This window comes from Scyliorhinus torazame, chromosome 3, assembly GCF_047496885.1.
Source record: "Scyliorhinus torazame isolate Kashiwa2021f chromosome 3, sScyTor2.1, whole genome shotgun sequence".
In the NCBI taxonomy this organism is placed as follows: Eukaryota; Metazoa; Chordata; class Chondrichthyes; order Carcharhiniformes; family Scyliorhinidae; genus Scyliorhinus; species Scyliorhinus torazame.
The window spans coordinates 222,827,878-222,850,683 of NC_092709.1; the positions used below are offsets into that span (position 1 = coordinate 222,827,878).

Below are 22,806 nucleotides of genomic sequence, written 5' to 3' on the forward strand. Positions count from 1 at the left end.
CTGCAGCCCAGGCAGTCAGTGACAGGAGGGGCATCTTCTACCCAGCACACTGCAAGATGTCAGCAAACATAGTCAAGATGGCAGTAATTTAAATAGCATAGGCAGTGGTCAGTGTCTCACTGAGCACGACGATCCTCGGTGCAGTGCCACATGTGATTCAGTGACCTCTGCGTCTGGCAAGGTGAGTGAGACTTCCTCATTCGAGATGTTCCCATCTGGATCGCAGTATACAACATGCAAAGTATCTGGGGGACACTTCCACTTTGGAGGTATGTCTGCCAAGATCACTGCTGCACCAACCTGTGCTAATAGGGAACAAGGGCAAAGAGCAGATGCTGGTTCAAACCAGGTGGATGCAGTAATGCACCACCTCATGCCTCTCTCACTATTTTCCTTGCAGGACAAACATATGAATTAGGAGCAGGAGTTGGCTACTCAGCCCCTCGAGCCTATTTGATAAGATCATGGCTGATGATTGTGGCCTCCATGCTCTCTTCAACTATGTCTCTGCATATCAGAGGCTTTCACTGTCTGGCACGGTCTCTCACTCACTCAGAAATGAAATGAAATGAAAATCGCTTATTGTCACAAGTAGGCTTCAAATGACGTTACTGTGAAAAGCCCCTAGTCGCCACATTCCGGCACCTGTTCAGGGAGGCTGGTACGGGAATTGAACAGTGCTGCTGGCCTGCCTTGGTCTGCTTTAAAAGCCAGCTCTTTAGCCCTGTGCTAAACCAGCCTCTCTCTCAGACACTCTAATTTGTCATTTCTGTAATCCTGGCATTTTATCCCTGTTTATCTCTATACCCTAACCGTCAGAAGCAGCATTCAATTGGCAGTGATAGTGTCCCTCTCACATTAACTGCCCGCTCCTACTGGGGGTGAGGCAGCCATCAGAACTGGGTGCTTCATGCCTGTGGAAGACTACAGACCACAGATGGGACACCAATACTGATGGAAAAGTGAGCTATTGAGGGGAGAACCATAAAGATAGCTTTGGCCCTGCTGTAAGAACATGTGCGTAACAGCAAATTCCCTATTCTGGCACATAGGGCCAGGGAAGAAACATTTGTGGGAATAGTGTGATAACAGTTGTCATGGTAGTGGATCTTGGGAAATGGTGTTGTTTGGTATGGAGGAGGGGGGGGGGGGGGGGGGGGTGTAGTTACAAAGCCCTGTCTAACAGCAACCCGAGTACTGGATGCAGTAGAATTACCCATCAATGAGAAATGTTGAAGATCTCTAGACCTCCCAGAAAGCCCGGCCCCCTCCATGCAGGGTGCCCGGCTCTCTCTGTACACAGTGCCCGGCTCTCTGTACACAGTGCACAGCTCTCTCCGATCACGGTGCACAGCTCTCTCCGCGCACGGTGCACAGCTCTCTCCGCGCACGGTGCACAGCTCTCTCCGCACACGGTGCACAGCTCTCTCCGCACACGGTGCACAACTCTCTCCGCGCACGGTGCACAGCTCTCTCCGCGCACGGTGCACAGCTCTCTCCGCGCACGGTGCACAGCTCTCTCCGCGCACGGTGCACAGCTCTCTCCGCACACGGTGCACAGCTCTCTCCGCACACGGTGCACAACTCTCTCCGCGCACGGTGCACAGCTCTCTCCGCGCACGGTGCACAGCTCTCTCCACACACGGTGCACAGCTCTCTCCACACACGGTGCACAGCTCTCTCCACACACGGTGCACAGCTCTCTCCACACACGGTGCACAGCTCTCTCCACACACGGTGCACAGCTCTCTCCACACACGGTGCACAGCTCTCTCCACACACGGTGCACAGCTCTCTCCACACACGGTGCACAGCTCTCTCCACACACGGTGCACAGCTCTCTCCACACACGGTGCACAGCTCTCTCCACACACGGTGCACAGCTCTCTCCACACACGGTGCACAGCTCTCTCCACACACGGTGCACAGCTCTCTCCACACACGGTGCACAGCTCTCTCCACACACGGTGCACAGCTCTCTCCACACACGGTGCACAGCTCTCTCCACACACGGTGCACAGCTCTCTCCACACACGGTGCACAGCTCTCTCCACACACGGTGCACAGCTCTCTCCACACACGGTGCACAGCTCTCTCCACACACGGTGCACAGCTCTCTCCACACACGGTGCACAGCTCTCTCCACACACGGTGCACAGCTCTCTCCACACACGGTGCACAGCTCTCTCCACACACGGTGCACAGCTCTCTCCACACACGGTGCACAGCTCTCTCCACACACGGTGCACAGCTCTCTCCACACACGGTGCACAGCTCTCTCCACACACGGTGCACAGCTCTCTCCATTCAGTTATGAGCCTCAGTATTGATGTCCATGGGACCACAAGATTATAGGAGCATAATTAGGCCATTCGGCCCATCAAGTCTGCTCCATTCAATCATGGCTGATATGTTTCTCATCCCCATTCTCCTGCCTTCTCCCCATAACCCCCGATCCCTTTATTAATCAAGAACCTATCTATGTCTGTCTTAAAGACACTCAATGATAAGGCCTCCACAGCCTTTTGCGGCAAAGAATTCCACAGATTCACCACCGTCTGGCTGAAGAAATTCCTCCTCGTCTCTGTCTGAGGCTGTGCTCTCGTGTTTCTCCTACTAGTGGAAATGTCATTGGAGTGCATGGTGTGCTACAAAATCTGAACTGAACACTCTTATTGGTGACCCAGTGGTAACTAGAGGGCTTTCCAGCTGCCCCAGCAGCAGACCCCTCCAAATCAGTGGGAGAGCACATTGTGATCTGAGGATGATCTAGAGGAGGATGAGGATTCCATACAAATTGAGGGATCCCTAGCAGGACTTTCGATGGCGGCATGTAGGGACTAGTCACACACGAGCTGGCTCCAGCCAGAGTATTTTATTTTTAGTCCTTTGAGGGGGTTTGGCTAAAACTTCACTAGTTCCATGGGATACGGTTCCCACACAAGAGAAATGCCCAGAACGTACAGGACAAGAAAGCCTGCAAATAAAGATTCATCGATGGATTCGAAAGCCTCGAGCCTCTTGAGGATCTTCAGCTGAGCCTCATGAGGCTCTTCAGCTGAGAAAATGGCGGAGACTACTACTGCAACTCTGAGCACTCCATTGTCGGCTGAGATGCTTCCAGGCATCTTGGCAATGGAATTTCCGAGGACCTCCACAAGTCAATAGAAGAGGCCGAAGCTTCCATTTGGTCGGCGTTGCAGAAGACTGATAAGATGGTAAAAACGTAATGCATGGCGATACAGGGGTGTGGAGGCAGCTCTCTCGAGGCCGAACAATCAGATTGGTTCCTTGGAAGCCGAGATGGCAGTGTTGGCTGGTGTTAGTAAAGAACTGAGGGTCAAGGTGGATGATCTGGCAAAACGTTCCATCAAGACAGAATCTTCGAATCGATGAGTTGCCGGTGGAATCAGAAGGCCCAAATCTGATGGACTATATCTCAAAGATGTTTGGGACGATGATGTCCCCCCCGAGCTGGATCGAGCCCACTGGTCACTAAGTTGGAAGCTGTGTCTCAGCGACCCACCACAGGCGATCATTGTGAGGTTCCATATTTTCAAAAGAAAGAACGAGTCTTGAGATGGGTGAAGGATCATTGGGACTACAAGTGGGAGGGCCATGCTATCAGGCTCTACCAGGATGTAGGCACGGAACTGGATAAAAAGCAGGCGGCGTTTAACAAGACCAAGGCTGTGTTGTATAAGAGCAGAGTTTGATTTGGGGTGATATAACCTGCATATTTCAGAGTGACTTTTGATATTAAACACCATTATTTCTACTGCCATTGGAGGCAGATGCTTTTGTTAAGAAGTATGGGCTGTGGGCGATTTAAATGTAATTGTCACAAGGTCTTTGTTGGGGCTTCTATTGCAAGTTTGTATTTTCTTGTTCTAGTGTGTGAGGGTGCTTTTTTTTTCATTGATTTTAAATTGGAGTTGGGCAGCGGGGCTGGTGGTTATGGCTATGTATTTGTCTTTACTCAAGGGAGGGCCCCCTGCTAGCTGAAGATTTAGCTAACGGGAGAAGAGTGGTGGGGATAACAGCAGCTCATTATTTTATTGTAGTTTTAGATAACGAGCTTAGTATTTTTGTTTTGTTTCGGGTTAGGGGTAGTGGAGATAGGGGCTAGGCGTCTCTGTTCGCCTTTTGGTTGTGTGTTTATTTGAGTGTGGTATTGTTGGGCGGTGGGTGGGATAGAGATACTTTTCTGACCGTGACTGCAGTTTTTTCTTTGTTCTGTCTGGATGGAGGGTCTGGCTGCCATCTTGGGTTGGCCCGGTGCCTGTGCTCTAATTAGTTGCTAGATTACCCCATTTGGTGGAAATGGCTGACTCTGGGTCGGCGGAGGGAGGGAGGTGGGGGAGGGTGGGAAGCCCCCTATTTGGCTGGTCACTTGGAATGTAAAGGGGTTTGAATTGCCTGATAAAAATGTTGAGGAGATGTGCTCACCTGAAAAGGTCGAGTGCTGATGTGGGGCGAGATTTTGTGATCCTGAGGCTCAGTTGCGTTTCTCTATGGCGTCAACACGGCCCCAGGATCAGCAATTCTGGCCCCTACAGGGGGCCAGCACAGCGCTGGAGTGGTTCACGCTGCTCCAGCTGCAGATCCCGGCGTCAACTGGGCGCCGCGGGATCTGCACATGCGCAGTGGCACCGGCGCCAACGCGCGCATGCGCAGTGGCTTCCTTCAACATGCCGGCCCCGATGCAATGTGGCGCAGGACTACAAGGGCCGGCACGGAAGAAATGAGGCCCCCCGCCAGAGAGGCCGACCTGCTGACCGGTAGGCCCCGATCGCAGGCCAGGCCACATCAGCGCCGCCCCCCCCCCCACCACTTCCCCCCCCAGGGTCGGACCCCCCCCCCCCAATCCCGCCCGCAGGCCGCCCCCGGATCCTTCCATGCCGAGGTCCCGCCGGCTGAGAGCAGTTGTTGATGGCACCAGCGGGACTCAGCGTTTTTACGACAGCCGCTCGGCCCATCCTGGGCCGGGAATTGGCGGCGGGGCCAACCGGTGCCGCGACAACCACGCCGGCGCCTTCTCCCACTCGGCACCAAATTCCCAAGTTCCAAATTCCCACTCTGGCAGTGTCTCTTTGACCTGCACAACGCTTACTGAGTGCGCTTTCTGTCTGTCTTTTATACAGACTTTAGCTGACCAGGATGACCACACTACTTAAACTTCAAAGAGAAGAATACAATGTGTACCTTTGTGCCCCTAAACAGGCCTCGGGTGACTGCCAGATAACTGCCTCTCAGCAATTAGGGTGGGGGCAGCTTCAGCCAATCAGACACTAATCTACACACTGCACTTTTAACTGAAAAACAGCAGAATTAGACTTACCACTTACCTTTCCTGATTACCTCACTGCACCAAATTACCAAGTTCCAAATTCCCACTCTGGATGTGTCTTACTCAGGCTGTGTCTCTTTGACCTGCGCAATGCTTATTGAGTGCGCGTTCTGTCTGTCTTTTATACAGACTTTAGCTGCCCAGGATGACTCACACTGACAAGAGTCAATATTTTCCAGTGAACCTCCTCAGGGGAGGGGAGCCGATCTGGAGTTCTTGTCTTTTCGCCTGGCCAGATCTAGCTTTCATTATCTGGGAATCCGAGTGCCCATGATTGGACTTTGCTTCATAAATTAAGTTACACTAGTCTGGTTAAGCCTGACTTGCAGAAGTGAGATAACCTCCCCCTATCCTTGGGGGCGGAGTTCAGACTATTAAAATGAATATCCTCCCGAGATTTTTATTTCTTTCTCAAGGTCTCCCCTTTTTTCTCCCCAAATCTTTCTTTGTCAGAGTCAACAAATTGATAGCTTCCTTCATTTGGGCAAGCAAGATTCGTAGTGCGTTTCTTCAAAGAGGGAGACAATCAGGTGGCATCGCTTTCCCAAATTTGTTATTTTATTACTGGGCAGCTAATATTGGAAAACTACTGGGGTGGCTCAAGGAACCGGCTTCCACATGGGGGCAGATGGAGGTGGGCTTTTATAGGGTTCCTAGCTTGGGGGTTTTGGTAACTGCCTCGCTTCCGTTTTCCCCTGCAAAATTTACCTCGAGTCCGGTAGTGGTGTCCACTCTGCAGATTTGGGAGCAGTTTTCACAACATTTTAAACAGGGAGAGCATCTGTGATACAGGACCCATTGACGACGGCTGCCCTTGCAGAGCTACAGGCAGTACAGTCGCAGGAAGGGCCCCAACAGGCACAATGAGGCCGACCGCCAGAATGCTCACAGCCGCATAGTCAAAGATGTGAGCAGGCCACCCTCACCCTCTCCGGAGGTGTCGGAATGTGTATGTTTGGAGGACATCCCAGCATCTTGTACACTGAGTGGGTCACTGCGGTGTTATTTATGTATGTATGTAACAAAATTGTCTCACTCAATGCGATATTAAAATCACTGGCTTATGCAGCGGTTCATATACTATTTATAGATCAATACCTAGACTATTTACAGAATACGCAGAAGTCATCAGCTGCTCACCATTGTCATTGGAGATCGCAGCTTGCAGGCTTTGTTTATGCGACGCCTGTATTAGAAATGTTGCTGCCCATGTGAAGCCTCAGGCTTTGTCCAGTGCCCGGTTATTAGCTGCTCAGAGTGCCCTCAGCTGAACCGCTACTGAATCAGTAGGTTCCTTGCAACAACACAAGTGTCCTGTGTGGATTCCTTCCCACATCTCCAGGCCCGTGGTCTGCCATGTCTCAGTGGTCGCCCTGCAGTTCTTTCTCCTCTGACCCAGAGTACCTTGGCCCTTCTTCTCCAACCTCCTCTCTGGTGATGATGATGATTTGAGGCGTTCCTCAAGCTCTGCCTCCTGAGGTAATTCATTTACCGGATGTGGGCGTCACTGGCTATGCCAACATGTATTGCGTATTCCTAGTTGACCTTCAGAAGGTGGTAGGGAGCTGTCCTCTTGAACTGCTGCTATTCCTGAGGTGCTGTTAGGGAGAGAATTCCAGGATTTTGGCCCAGTGACAGTGAAGGAACGACGATATAATTCCAAGTCGGGATGGTGAGTGACTTGGAGCGAAAGCTCCAAGTGATGGGGTTCCCTGGTATGTGCTGCTCGTCTTTCTAGATGGTAGTGGCCGTGGGTTTGGGTCGTGCGCTATGATGTGCAGTATACAGCACATGGCGACCATTCAGACCAGCTAGGCAGGAGTGTAATGCTCCACCGAAGCTGTCAACGTATTGGAATCTTCTTGGCTTGCAGGCAGCTCTCATTATATCTGCACTGGGCCTCTGCCTGACTGTCCCACTGTTCAGTCAGAAGCAACCTCCTCAGTGGGTAGCCCTTGTCTCCCAGAATCCATCGGTGTACCTTAAGGGTGGGATAGAAGTGCTGAGACAGCTTTGACTTGCAGAATTTAAAAGAGGCATGGCAGTTCCCTCGAAGGAGTACACAGGGGTGTAGAAAATTCTCCCTACATTCGAGACCGGCTGAACATTGATGGAATGGTATTCCTTCCTCTTAATCGGTCTGATCTTTCCGTGGATTACTCCATAGCCACAGGGGCGATCCCTGTTGCCCTGGACCTGGGAGAAGACAGTTATAGAAGTGAAACTCATTGCCTTGTGTTTGTCTGGCTACATCTGTCTGCTTCCTTTACAAAGAGGGCATCTGTGATGGTGCGGATACAGCAGGCAGCATCCGCCTGACATACACAGAGGTCAGCAGCAGTGCATTAAATGACCCTGAGGCGAAGATGCTGAGGACCCACAGGGTCTGCCCATGGGTAGTCCTAGAGGGCTATGTCATCATTAAGGGAGGCACAGAGGTCACTCACTGTACCCCTATCAGCCAAAGTCTCCTCCTGCTTTGTTCCCTCGAGCTTGGTCTCTGCATTCCCTCGTATCCTTTATTTTTTTTGGAAGAATTGATAATCCTGAAGGCACCTAAACTGGCATGCATGACCTGCAGGAACCTGAAGGCCAACTGGAAAACCTCAGCTGATCTGTAATTAGGCCTTTATTTACTCTCAGCCAATTCTTAATGAGCCTGATCAGCTATCCATCAAGTGCTGATGGGAAGCTCTATTGACCCCTGCCTATTTACCGCCACAAAATTAGCCTGGAGGATCGAGTAACCAGCATCTCAATTACAATGAAAATTCAGCATCTGAAAGCCCTGGTGTGGCCGGTGACAATGGCTGTGAAAGCAGGACCATCAAGAAGAGTGATGAGCCTCAAATCAGAGCTTTTGAAATTAAAGGACTTAGGTGGATATTATGTGTATCATGGATCGCCAAGCATAAACAAGTGGTTGCTTGAGAAAGTTGGCATTAAAGGGAACTTGTTTGAGGCCGTGGTATTTTGTACACATGGGGCGGGATTCTGCCGTAATCGGCGGGGCGGGCAACTCCGGCGGGAAGAAGTGGTGTGAACCACCCCAGCGTCAGCGTGGTTTACGCCACGCCGGCCGGGAAGGGGCTTGGCACCATGCCAACCGGCGCCGAAGGGCCTCCGCCGGCCGGCGCAAGTTGGCGCATGCGCAGGAGCGCCAGCGTGTGTTGGCGTCATCCCAGCGCATACGCGGGAGGGTTCATCTCCGCATCGGCCATGGCAGAGGACCACAGCGGCCGATACGGAGGAATAGAGTGCCCCCACGGCACAGGCCAGCCCGCGGATCGGTGGGCCCCGATCGCGGGCCAGGCCACCGTGGGGGCACCTCCCGGGCCCGATCCCACCCGCCAACCCCCCCCCCTCCCCCCCAAGAACCCCGGAGGCCGTCCGCACCGCCATGTCCCGCCGGTAAGGACCTACTCCAATTTACACCGGCGGGACTGGCAAAAAAACGGGTGGCCACCCGGCCCATTGCGGGCCGGAGAATCACCGGAGGGGCCACTGCCAGCGGCCGCCGACCGGCGCGGTGCGATTCCCGCCCCCGCCAAATCCCCGGCGCCGGAGAATTCGGCAGCCAGCGGGGGCGGAATTCACGCCGCCCCCCCCCCCCTCCCGGCGATGCTCTGACCCGGCGGGGGGTCGGAGAATCCCACCCGTGATGCGAACAGGAAGTGTTCAGAAAAAAAGAGGTAATTTTTTTATTTGTTCATGTGACGCGGGCGTCCCAGGCTGTGCCAGCATTTATTGCCCATCCCTAATTGCCCTTGAGGGAGCAGTTAAGAGTCAGCCACATTGCTGTGGGTCTGGAGTCACATGTAGGCCAGACCAGGTAAGGATGGCAGATTTCTTTCCCTAAGGGACATTAGTGAAACAGATGGATTTTTACAACAATCGACAATGGTTTCATGGTCATCATTAGACTTTTAATTCCAGATTTTTATTGAATTCAATGTCATCATCTACAATGGAGGGATTTGAACCTGGGTCCCCGGAGCATTACCCTGGGTCTCTGGTTAAGTAGTCCAGTGACAATGCCACTATGCCACCGCCTCCCCATCAAGTCAAAAACATCTGGAAAATGTGGACAAGGAAAGCCAAGATGGCAGCGACAGATAATATCAGAACGTGGACTGACCTCTCTATAGAGCAGGCAGTAAGGGCAGCAGAGAATAGAAATTAATTGGAGCAAGATTATTCAGAGTGTGGCCAATCCTTGGAATGAAGGTGGATGAAAAAGGCAAGCCAGGGAACTGGTACTCCAGCCAGTGGGGCTATTATTGACTCCTGCACTCAACATGATCCCAGCCCCCGCAGGGGCCAAAGATCCAGTCCATAGAGTTTCCATTCAATCTATGGTACAGAACCAGGTCATTCAGCCTAACTGGTCGATGCTTGTGTTTATATTCCACACATGCCTCCTCACACTCCAGCTACCCCTTCCCCAGAATCAGTGCTTGGGCCCTCAAGTTTCAATGTACATAATTCTCGTAGATTTGGAAATACAATGTATATTGATAATACTCACAGCTGATACTAAACTGGGGAGAGGGGGCATGGAAAACTGCTGCGAAATTACAGAGGGACCTAAACGATTTTTAAACTATGGTATATGAGATACAATACAAATCATTAATGTTAGAAGACCGGGGGGTTATATTTATCAAATGATAAATATATCTGTGCAGATCTGCACTTTCTCCCGGTGTCTGCATGGGTTTACTCCGGGTGCTCCGGTTTCCTCCCACAGTCCAAAGATGTGCGAGTTAGGTGGATTGGCTATGCTAAATTGCCCTTAAGTGTCCAAATAGGTTAGCTGGGGTTACTGGAATAGGGTGGAAGTGTGGGCTTAAGTAGGGTATTCTTTGTAAGGGCCGGTGCAGACTTGATGGGCTGAATGGCCTCCTTCTGCACTGTAAATTCTATGATTCTATGATAGTGTACTAGCTAAGGTTTAAGAAATAGGACCTTTAATAAATTACACTTCTCAAAATAATGATAGAATTCCTATGGGACTAATACATATAGCATAAGGCCACTGTTGTAGAGAAATTGTTTCCCTTTTCTCTCTGGAAAAACAGGTAAACAGTCCATAGAAATGTTGAGGTCTTGGTTCAGGCTTCCATGTTGACATTCCTGAGTTGATAAGATGGTGTCTTTTACCTTCTTATAAAGGCGGACAAATAACCCTCGAGCATGAGGTAAACTAAAAGCTTACCTTGAGATAAAGTGATGGACAAGGGATGGGAGGTGACCACCCTGACATCTGATCTACCTGTCCCCTATTCATTGGTTAAAAATGTTTAAACGAAGATGGATGAGCGAATATGGAAGATGATCGGGGAAAGAGATTCCCTTGCAACCAAAGAGCAGAATTGTTATCACAAGCTACTGAGATCAGTGCAATGTGTGCCAACCACCTCTTCATCTTCTGAGACCATTGAACTGCTCTCATCTCTCACAGGTCGGATACTTTTCCTGACTATTTAGCTAAACTGTTGCTTCCGAATAAACTACCTTACAACCACTTATGAGTTTTCGGCTGCCTGTTTTAGGTAATCTGTAATTCTGAAACTGTACATTTTCCAAAGGCTAGACTGAAGGAGATCGTGGAATGGCAACTGACTTAACAATAACTATGCCCTGTTACATCAGAACAAAGCAAACAGCATGTTCAGCGATATTGACAAAGACTTTGAGTATAAGACTGAGGCTGCCCGTGGAAACTATCCACTGTTTTGGTAAGGCTTCATCTTGTACACTTCATTCAGTACTGGTCACCAACATAACGTGACATAAGGTAGTTCCTGGTACATATGGCACTGTCCCTGGGGCTCCAGCACTTGGCCCCATCTAGGATGGTGATTATTTAGTGTTTATAAAAATGTATCGGAATCTTGAAAAGATCATTTTGTTTAGAATACTGGGGAGGACGGAACCTGGTACTGTACTTGATACAAAACTCCTCCTGCTAATATTTCCTTCTCTTTCAGATAATACATTATGCAACACATTATACTGTTAATTGATGGTAGGTTGGCCAGCCTGCTGTACTCAATTCAGGACATAGTGCAGGAATAATCTGATTAATGTTTAATCTTACCTCTTTAGTGTGAAGTGTTGATATAATTGGTGCCTTGCCCCACTGTGGGTTTTTGCAGTGAATTCAATGTTCTGACTGCTCTTGTAAGTTGTAGAACTGTTTGCACTGTGAGATGAACAGAACAAAATCACATTAATCTGTCCAGTGGACTTCTACACAATAATGTGCATTGATTAGTAGCAGTGACGTTATGGATTTCCTGAGAAATCTTCCTTCAACATATTGGGCCAGATTTTTCAATGTCAATGGTAGTGATGTGTTCAGCATTGTAGGAATGTTGTAGAGAGAATGTTGGATATGGAAATGACCGTGCATTTTGCAGTACTGAACACATGACAGTTTCAATATTTCTGGTACTGACTTAAGTCCCTTCTGTAATCCTCAGGTCAATGATTTAATATAATAACCCTCAATATGTGTGTAATGCATTGGACGAATAAAAAGCGTAAAAAATATTTAATCTGTTTCATTATCACAGGACCAGCTATTATATTGCATCAATTCAATATTAGTTTATGCAAGACAGCTTATTAAATACTTCACATAAAATGAATGTGTGGGGCAGCACGGTGGCACAGTGGTTAGCATTGCTGCCTACGGCACGGAGGACCCGGGTTCGAATCTCGGCCCTGGGTCACTGTCCGTATGGAGCTTGCACGTTCTTCCCGTGTCAGCGTGGGTTTCACCCCCACAACCCAAAGATGTGTAGGGTAGGTGGATTGGCCACTCCAAATTGCCCTTAATTGGAAAAAATAATTGGGTACTCGAAATCTTTTTTTAAATGAATGTGCGAAATATGAAATGTTTGCCATTTTCTTCTAATATCATTAAAGGATCAGTTCCATTGAATCATATTAGTGAGCCTTCCCTTATATTTAGCTTGACTCTATTCCAGCATCTGCTGTATCTCATTGAATAATGTAAGAGGTCTTACAAAACCAGGTTAAAGTCCAACAGATTTGTTTCAAATCACTAGCTTTCGGAGCACTGCTCCGTCCTCAGGTGAATGAAGAGGTGGGTTCCAGAAACACATATATAGACAAAGTCAATGATGCAAGACGATACTTTGAATGAGACTCTTTACAGGTAATTAAGTCCAGACGGTGCGACTGGAGAGAGGGATAATCACAGGTTAAAGAGGTGTGAATTGTCTCAAGACAGGACAGTTTGTAGGATTTCACAAGCCCCGCAGGCCAGATGGTGGGGGATGAATGTAATGCGACATGAATCCAAGGTCCCGGTTGAGGCCATATTCATGTGTGCGGAACTTGGCTATCAGGGGCTGGTTTAGCACACTGGGCTAAATCACTGGCTTTTAAAGCAGACCAAGCAGGCCAGCAGCACGGTTCAATTCCCGTACCAGCCTCCCTGAACAGGCGCCGGAATGTGGCGACTAGGGGCTTTTCACAGTAACTTCATTGAAGCCTACTCGTGACAATAAGCGATTTTCATTTCATTTCATTTTCAGTTTCTGCTCGGTGATTCTGCATTGTCGCGCGTCCTGAAGGCCGCCTTGAAGAACGCTTACCCGAAGATCAGAGGCTGAATGCCCTTGACTGCTGAAGTGTTCCCCGACTGGAAGGGAACATTCCTGCCTGGCGATTGTCACGCGATGTCCGTTCATCCGTTGTCACAGCGAAAACTAGCTCGAAACAAACCTGTTGGACTTTAACCTGGTGTTGTAAAACTTCTTACTGTGCCCACCCCAGTCCAATGCTGGCATCTCCACATTATTGAACAATAAGCTGATGAATTTAATATCCCCTCTTTTGCTGAAGTTGTGAATAAGGCTAACAATTTCACATTACAGTACATCTTTTCATTGCAACTGTGGTATTCCAAATGAGAACAGGGACCATATAACAGCTGCAAGGCAAGCTCTGGTAAGTGCTTGACCTTTAAAAAGGTGAATTGAATTTTTTTTAACTATATCAACAGCTGACAGTATCTTGGGCGAAAGCATACAAATGTGGCCGGGAACAATGTAAAGCCAATAGAATACTTCTCACTTTGGCACAATGTATCATCTGGACTGACTCATAACCCACTTGTGTGCAATTTAAAAAATATACATCTTCCCTCTTTTGAAAGCACTGTCCTTGGTGATATTTCTGTCAGATGGTCATTCTGCATTCATAAGCTTAAGCAATAAGTACTGGCAAGCAATGTGACCATCAAGCCTGATGCTCTTCTCATATGATACCCATAGGCACACATGATAGTCACAACAAGGCAATGATTAGAAATAGAAACCTTGGCCCAGATTTCTCTCTGTCGTGGGAAAAAAGGCAAAAGTGTCCGAAAGCCATAAGCCCTGTCCCTGTAGGTGGCACTTCCCATTTTTGGGGGTGAGGGGGGGGGGGGGGGGGGAGGGGGGAGAGAGAGAGAGAGAGAGAGAGAGAGAGAGAGAAGGAGATCCTCATGTATTTATCGTATGTTCTATGTTTTCATGTATGGAGCGATCTGTCTGGACTGTACGCAGAACAATACTTTTCACTGTGCCTCGGTCCACGTGACAATAAATCTAAATCTAATCTAAATCGCCTGGCAAGCCATTCAGTTCAGGGGCAATTAGATGTGGGCAGCAAATATTGGCCTTGCCAGTGACACCCACATCCCTTGGAAGAATAATGATAAAACTGTTATTAACTCTTCCATGTGGGACCATGAATCCCAATTCTTGTTGTTATAAGGGATTGTTCACTCAAATTAAATGTTTGTAGTTTTAAGGTTTATTTAATTAAAGGGATGTAAATGTAATGGGCTTTTATGAATGAGTTTTTTTCAATGCAGTTAAGTCTACAGGGGACACTTAGAAATGTATCCCTTCACTGCAAGGGTCCTGAGGTCTGCCCATGGTGGATACTGGGTGAATTGGCATGGTGGGTGCATGGGCAAAGTTTGGTTGGTGGGGGCATGGGTTGGCATGAATCAGTACTAGGTTGGCATAGAGACTATAAAAGGCCCTGGGTGGTGGATAGAGAGGCATACATTGGTATGGAGGGTGCGGACGGTATGAGAGGTTATAGAGGTGGGTGGGGGTCATGAGTTGGCACAGGTTGGCATGGAGAGTGTGGGAGGGAGGGAGGGGTGAGGACTGGAGGCAAGTTTCATGTTTTAATATTTATTTTTAAACATTGGACACAGTGCCAGTGCCCTGGGGCAGGGTTTCCACCCAGCCTGCCGCCTCAGTTCTTCCAGGTTACCCGCCTTGACGTCTGATCCGACCTGTCCCCACCTCCGGATCTGACAACCGAGCCGCCATTTTGAAGGTCAGGTTTCCAGAAATTCTTGTCAATGATTCTCTTGGTTAACTACTGCAATTTTAGGGAAAGTCGATGGAAAATATGGATATCCACATATTTGGGGTCGTAGCCAGTGTTCCTTGTCATTTCTTTTTGCCCTGCCTGGCTTCTCTGTTGTACTGCAGGGTCTCTATCAGATTGCAATCTGGTCATTTATGCACACATCTTAAACGGGACATTTGTGTACAGGCTGTTTGTTTCCCCGTGCAGTAAGTTCTAGATTGATGCATGACTGCACAGCTTAAAGGGAAGTTCATGCAGTCAGGAGAATTCCCTCACTGCCCTATCCTTCAATAAAATTCTTGCAGGAAGTGCAAGTATATTTGACCATTAGCGCAAGAACAGGCACACTGGCATTCATTGTACACAGCGGCAGCTACTGATGACACAAAATGGAAAAGAAATCCCAGCACAGATCTGAAGCCGGAATATTGGCCTGAATTCGGTGGTTGGTGGCGAAAGAACAGCACTCACTGCTGATTTTGAGAAAAACTGATTTTGCAGGCTCAAGAGCGCAGATTTTCTCTATTCAGGTGTCATATTGAATTGAGCAGCATCTTAACGCGATCTATGGAGTCCAGCGGAAGGGCAGGCTGATCAGCCAACCAAACTGATGAATTCTCACAGACCGAATTAAGATTGTTAACTAGCCCAAGGTGAAGTGACTCGAGATTCACCATGTTGATTCATCTTTTGCAGATAATGGCCTTCAATTCACTCCCAGCTACCCTCTGCGCACCTACGCAGTTGCTTTAATTCAGGTTTGAAAAATATTACTGAAAAAAGAAATGGCACTCACAGTTTAGTTCCCCGAAGAATCTCATCACTGTACACATTGGCAGCCTTCGCCTTTAACAGCTCTGAACCAAGTGAGGGCAGCTTACGTTGTGTACCTGTCTTTCGAGAAGATGCCTGCATGATGCGGGACGCAGAGAGAACATTGTGATCTGCAGTCCGTCCCTGGCGATTTCGTATTGAGGACAAAATGCTGGAGCCTGTACTTAACTGCTTTTCATCCTGGTCACACCTTGAGGTGGGGAAAAAAAAAATTTATGGATCATATCTGATAGATACTCACTGAAAGCTCCCACAGGGCCTGTGAATTAAAGTCTTAAGAAAATCCAAATTGAGAAAATACCATGGAGCCTCTCACGCCCACTCCATCCAAAGTTCAACTAATTCTTCAGTTAAGAATTCCCCCCAGCCCATCCCAATCACCTTTGGATTCCCATTTTTAGGGAAAATGAATTTATTTCCCATAAACTATCCTGAAAGAAAAAAATGATTCAGGAGGGACAGTAAGAGGTGCAGATGTGATCAAGATGTTGCAAAGGGACATGTACAAATTAAGTCAGTGGAGACAACAAAGGAACTTGGAGTTTAATGTGGGGAAGTGTGAAGTCATCCACTTTGAACTTATGAAAGGTAAATTGTCTTAATGGTGAGAAACTAGGACCTGTAGAGGAACAATGAGATTGTGGAGTGCGCGTATACAAATCATAAAAAGCTACTAGATAAGTAAACAAAAAGTAATCAAAAAGGCTAAAGAAATGTTGGAAAGCATGACATCCAAATAAATCATAAAACAATCACAACTTATAAATTAAGCTAATTGTAGTAGTTAGCCCCTCTCAGGGGCGAGCTACGGAAGGGTCATGTGACCTGCTCGTCCAATCGGTAATTAGCGCACTGGATCACCCAAGCAGAGCGCAGGCTTTAGCTCAGTTAGATCCTAGAACCATGACTGGGAGCATTCTAAAGAGTTGTTAGGTTAATAAACTTGATAGTATGTTTATACATGGTGGAGCCAAGTTACTACATTTGGCAACGAGGTAGAAAAAAAGCCGCAAGTGCGCTTGCAAGACCAGAATCTGGTCCAATCAAAGTCAAACTTGTGAAGTAGAAGAGAGCTGCAGAAATGCATGTATTTTGTAGAGTGCTGATTGGGTACAGTTTATTGGGCAATTAGAATGTGTGTTCAAAGCAAACGGAATTAAGAAGACAGAAAGAAAGCAGCGATATTAAGCACTTGTGGGAACAAACATATAATTTAATCCATAGCATGTCCAATGCAAGCTCATTTGTACAGATCATGGGTGGGATTCTCCGTTTCGGAGTCTAAATGTTAAACCCGACGCAGAATTTGTGGAGTTCCACGACATCAAAACTAGCGCCACACCTGGACCGATTCAGCTACTATTAAGGGGCTAGCATCGGTGCCATGTGGAACACAATTGATTCTAATGAGAAACTGTGCCGGATTCGCGATTGACAATTAGGAGGCTGACAAGCTGCAGCCACATATCCACACTTCACTCCCAACACACACCATCCCAGCCAACAAGATGGAAGTGAGGTGAGAAGCCCCAAGATTCAGGGATGCCAAGCTGGAGACCCTGCTGGATGCTGTGGAGGAGAGGATGACCCTGTACCTCAGCCCAGGAAGGAGGCTGCCCGCCGCCATTCGCTGTACCTGGGCGCAGGTGCCAGAGGCGGTCAGCACCATGGGCAACGTCGTCCGGACTGGCCAGCACTGCCGAAAGAAAACTGCAAGACGTCCTCAGGGCAGCCAGGGTGAGTAGACAGCACTGTGCCCCTGGCAGTAACCCCCCTCCCACACACACATTACCCTACCTCACCCCCCACCACCACCAACACCACCCAGAGGGTGGGCAAACTCCTAACCTGCATCACATGCCTGCACCAATACTGGCCGCCATGGCCAGGTGCCCTGGCCACCGAGGCCACCAGCTACCCACCCCCTGGGCCGCATGCTTTGGACTGTCTACGCTGCAACTTTCTGTTCCCCCCCCCTCAGGAGACCGCGCACAACAGCGGGAGCGGAAGAAGACAGGAAGGTGACCCCTGAACTTGTGGCCCCTCACCATGGCAGAGCAGAGGGCCCTGGATGTGGTTGGCAGTCCGGAGGAAAGGGAGGTCACCGGGGTGGAGATCGGCCAGAGGCGAGGAAGTGAGACCCTGCTGAGTTGCGGTTCTCCGTGACACATTTGTCAACCCCTCCCAACCCCCCCTCTCACCAACACCACCCGCACCCCCACAGAAACTTCACTCCCATCCTACCCTCACCCCACACACCACCCCCACCATCACCCACCCCCGTCCACATGGTCACCCCCACCACCGTCACCAATCCTACATCTTGTCTTGTGACTTGCAGGAGCTGCTGAAGATGGGGCGGATCCATCTGGCGCCCCCCACCCCTAGCCAGCACCACAGCCGGAGTTCCCTCCCATGAGCAGCTGGGATGCCTGTCCTACGTCCGAGACTCAGGAGACCTCGGAGGAGAGGATGACATGGATTTCCCGTCACAGGAATCCTCTATGTCATGGATCCTTCAGAAATAATACTAAGAACATTTGCATTTATACATATCTTTAACTTTAAAAAGTCCACAGCACTTCACCTATATATGGAAAATGGTATCAAGCTGAGACACTAGAGATTGGATGGGGTGCCTATAAATTTGGTGGAAGAGGTGAATTTTGAGGAGATTTGTAAGGAGAGGGAGGTAAAATGATAAAGGAATTTAGGGAAGGAAGGGAAATGAGGAAAACATCAAGTGAAAAATTGCCACACACACATCTTCTGCTATCAACCCAAGGAACAGTATTTTCAGAGGCATGAGAGCAGGTTATTCACCCAATCCAGCCTCCATTTAAAGGGAATATTTAAGATTAATGACTCCGATTTTGCAGTCTATGATGAAGCAAGACACTCGCCACTGACCTTGAAGAAAGCCTCGTTTAGAGATCTAGAGACCTCTAGAGCGAGAACTCCACCTCTCTCACTGTGCAGCAGACTGTAGCATCATTTAATGGTGATTCCCAGTGCACAGCTGCGTGTGAACTCATCAAGCTGGTCAAGCAGCCAATCACATAAACAAATTTTCACAGACAGCCAAGTAAAGTACCAAAATCAAATCATTTTTTAAAAACTTTACTGAGAGCAAAATAAAGATCGGGCATGCACAAGAAATGAAGATAGAAGCTGTATCATGAACAAACTGGAAAATCAGAAGCGGGATTCTCCGGTCTGCCAAACGAGTGTTCTTCAGCGCTGCACCCTCGCCAGCAGTGGGATTCTCATTCCCGCCACCTGCCAATGGGATTTCCCATTGTAGCCACCCCACAACGCCAGGAAACCCATGGCCTTGGGTGCGCTACCAGTGGAATGGAGAATCCCAACCCAGTACTTTAAAAATCTAGTCAATAATTCATAATGCAGAAAAATAACAACTTTCCACAAATATTCTCCCAAAATGGGACTATGTCCCCACGCCGGCGTAAAAACACTGGAGTTTTACTCTGGAGATTCCTGCAAAAAGGATCAGCCAATTCAATGCCCTGCATGGGTCTAGCTGGGGACCCAGAGTAATTCATGCAGCTTTAGCTGTGGATACGGGCCCCTGCACTTGTCCGCGCATGCGCACGGCGGTGGCCTCCAACGGCTGCGCCTAGCGCCATGGCGGACTCAGATCGTGGAGGCAGACACAAAACTCAGACCCTCCCGATTGGCCACACACCCGAAGATCTGACCGCGTGGATATTAATCCCGGATGCCTATAAAGCCTCCCCCCCCCCCCGCCAGTGTCGAGGAATAACCTCAGCCAGTAGGGGAATTGAACCCGCGCTGTTGGCCTCACTCTGCATCACAAACCAGCCGTTCAGCCAACTGAGCTAAACTAGCAGTAAAAGGGAAGTTCTCACTGCTATCAATTGACTTCAACAATTGCCAAAACTGAGTGGGAGGAAGGGCGGGCCCAGCAAAGCCTGTGGCGGAGCAGTGAATACAGACTAACTTCATGATTCACACATTAATCTGCATCTTGTGCTAAATCCTGAATTTGATCTCAGATTCAGAGGGATTATGATGACGAATGCGGACAGTTCATCCTTAAACAGCGCACAAATTCCAAGTCAACTGTTTACTGTCAATGATTTACACAACTTTCTGTTTCAATAATTGGGACTGTACTCACTGTATTTTGTCAGGTAACCCTGCATGCCTCTGCTGAAGCGGCTTGGCTTGAATTGTCATCACACCATTTAAATCATTACGATAAGTGCTCGTCATGCGATAAGCCTAAAATGTTTGACAGAAGAGTACACACAACACGACTGGTCAATCAAAGGTCTGAAATGCTGGAATGCAGAGCATTAGACAAAAGAGTGCAGGTAAAAACAGCAAAACAGCAAAAAAGTAACAAAATTGTTTAATTTAACAGAGGTTGCAGGATGTGGATGATATTTATAGTTAAGTTTACTCAGTTACAAACAATGAAGAAAAACCTCCCACCCTGCTTCCCGTAAGGACTCCATTCCCTCTCTCAGTTACTCCTTCATCACATCTGTTCTAATGACCTTTCACACAAGGAATTCTGAAATGGTCTTTGTCTCCTCCAGCAAAGATTCCACTCCACCATGGTAAACTGTCCTTGATCGTGTCCTTCCTATTTCTTGCATTTCCACCCTCGCCCCCTTCCCCTCACGCTCAGAACCATAATCGGGCCTCCACTTGTCTTCATCTCCCACCCAAAAACAGAGTTCTGAGGAAAAGTCATTGATCTGGAATGTTGTTGTTTTTTTAAATTAAAGTTTTGCAAATTTTTTCATAATAAATAATAATAATCCTAACACAGCAAAATAGAGTGAACATTAACATAGTGCAAAAAGAGAATATACAATAGCAATTGACTAGACGTGACCATACTTTCTGCTCTGATGCTGTCTGCTTGGCTGAGTGGTTCCACATGTTCTGACTGGATTCCAGTTTCCCAGCTTTTGTAATATTTTGTTTTTTGACTGCGAGAAACAATTCCAGCATGGCATTTACATTGACAGAACACAAATACTTTCTTACAGGGAAAATCCACTCAGTCCAGCCTTTCCTCAAAGATTTTGAAATACAGCCTTCTGCTCACAGACCTTGATATAATGGAGATCTTGGAAAGGATTTAAAATTTGTATGTTTCACCTAAAAGTGGCCATCCAGCATTGTAAAATTGTTTGGGGGGTGGGGGGGCAAAGTCAGCCATCCTGTGAAACATAACATAAGAACTTGGAGCAGGAGAACTTGGTCCCTCGAGCCCGCTCCGCCATTCAATAAGATCATGGCTGATCTTTTTGTGGACTCAGCTCCAGTTACCCACCCGCTCACCATAACCCTTAATTCCTTTACTGTTCAAAAATCTATCTATCTTTGCCTTAAAAACATTAAACGAGGTAGCCTCAACTGCTCCACTAGGCAGGGGATTCCACAGTCTCTCTTTGGACACTTAAGACTTGTCCAATGTAATTTTTAGGTGGTCCTTTGATGCATGATCAATTACACAAAGACGAGAGTAGGATGTAATCGAGGCTTTGTTACACTGAGATGTGTGGCCTCCTACAACAGCTGACAAAATGGCTGCTGTACTGGGAGCACACATATTTATACTCTGCCTAGTGGGCAGAGCCAGCAGGCAGGGATCTACCCCCGTACCTGTAGTACAAGGGCCTTACCGTAAAGCATCGATATCAACATCCTATATATATACAATATATAAATCAGTGGTAACTACCACATTCACCTCCTGTTAAAAATGAGTCCGACGGGGATGGTGGAGAACTAGATACAGAAAGTTGTGTTTTAAAAGTACAGATAATATTACAAATTCAGTCGGTCCGGTGCCTTGCTCTGTCGTTGTGAGCGTCGCAGTGCTGGTGGCGACTCCGGCGGCGGCTTGGTCTTCGGTGACTCTGGGAGCGTGTCGAAATCCTCTTCATCCCCGGGTGTGAGCAAGGGGAGGACAGATTGTCCCGGAGCAGGGGCTGCGGTGGGGTGCGCTGGGAGGAGGGAGGGTGGCGCCGGGTTGGAGGGGGTGTGTGTGTGTGGAACCAGCTGGTGCCAGGTCCCTGAGGGAGACTGTGTCTTGGCAGCCGTCGGGGTACGCTATGTAGGCGTACTGCGGGTTGGCATGAAGTAGCTGCACCCTCTCAACCAACGGGTCCGCCTTGTGGAGTCGAATGTGTCTACGGAGGAGAACGGGTCCTGGAGCTGCCAGCCATGTCGGGAGCGAAACCCCGGAGGTGGACTTCGTACGGAAGGCAAAGAGACGATCGTGGGGGGATTCATTAGTCGCGGTGTACAGGAGCGACCGAATGGAGTGAAGTGCGTCGGGGAGGACCTCCTGCCAGCGGGAGGCCGGGAGATTTTTGGACCGTAGGGCCAGCTGGACGGCCCTCCAGACCGTCCCATTCTCCCTCTGCAACTGCCCGTTTCCCCTGGGGTTGTAGCTGGTCGTCCTGCTCGAGGCAATGCTCCTGTTGAGCAGGTACTGGTGCAGCTCATTGCTCATGAATGAGGATCCCTAGTCGCTGTGGACGTAGGCGGGGAAGCCGAACAGAGCGAAGATGGTGTTGAAGGCTTTGATGACGGTGGCAGACGTCATGTCGGGGCATGGGACGGCGAAGGGGAATCGGGAATATTCATCGACCACACTGAGAAAGTACGTGTTGCGGTCGGTGGAGGGGAGGGGCCCTTTGAAGTCCACGCTGAGGCGTTCAAAGCGGCGGGAGGCCTTCACCAGGCGCGCACGGACTGGCCGGTAGAAGTGCGGTTTACATTCCGCGCAGATCTGGCAGTCTCTGGTGATCGTCCTGACTTCCTCGATGGAGTAGGGCAGGTCGCGGGCCTTGATGAAATGGTAAAAACGTGTGACCCCTGGGTGACAGAGGCTGTTGTGCAGGGTCCGGAGTCGGTCCACCTGTGCGCTGGCACATGTATCTCGGGATAGGCCATCGGGGGGCTCGTTGAACTTACCGGGGCGATACAAAATCTCGTAATTGTAGGTGGAGAGCTCGATCCTCCACCTCAAGATTTTATCGTTTTTGATCTTGCCCCGCTGTGTGGTATTAAACATGAAGGAACAGACCGTTGGTCAGTGAGGAGGTGAATCTCTTGCCGGCCAGGTAATGCCTCCAATGTCGCACAGCTTCAACGATGGCTTGGACCTCTTTTTCGACGTAGGAGTGCCGAATTTCAGAGGC

The 22,806-nt window shown here is 48.8% G+C and overlaps 1 protein-coding gene across 6 annotated transcripts in view; it reads right to left on the reverse strand.

Annotated features, from left to right (window-relative positions):
- Positions 1-22,806, reverse strand: part of LOC140408957 (protein FAM149A-like) — a 176,296-nt gene that overhangs the window by 19,376 nt on the left and 134,114 nt on the right. For all 6 annotated transcript variants that reach the window (XM_072496908.1, XM_072496907.1, XM_072496912.1 and 3 more), the window contains 3 exons: positions 19,758-19,861; positions 15,558-15,785; positions 11,454-11,558 (listed from right to left, as the gene is read on the reverse strand). In XM_072496908.1, the coding sequence (XP_072353009.1) occupies positions 11,454-11,558; positions 15,558-15,785; positions 19,758-19,861 (437 nt within the window). The remainder of the gene's footprint in view (positions 1-11,453; positions 11,559-15,557; positions 15,786-19,757; positions 19,862-22,806) is intronic.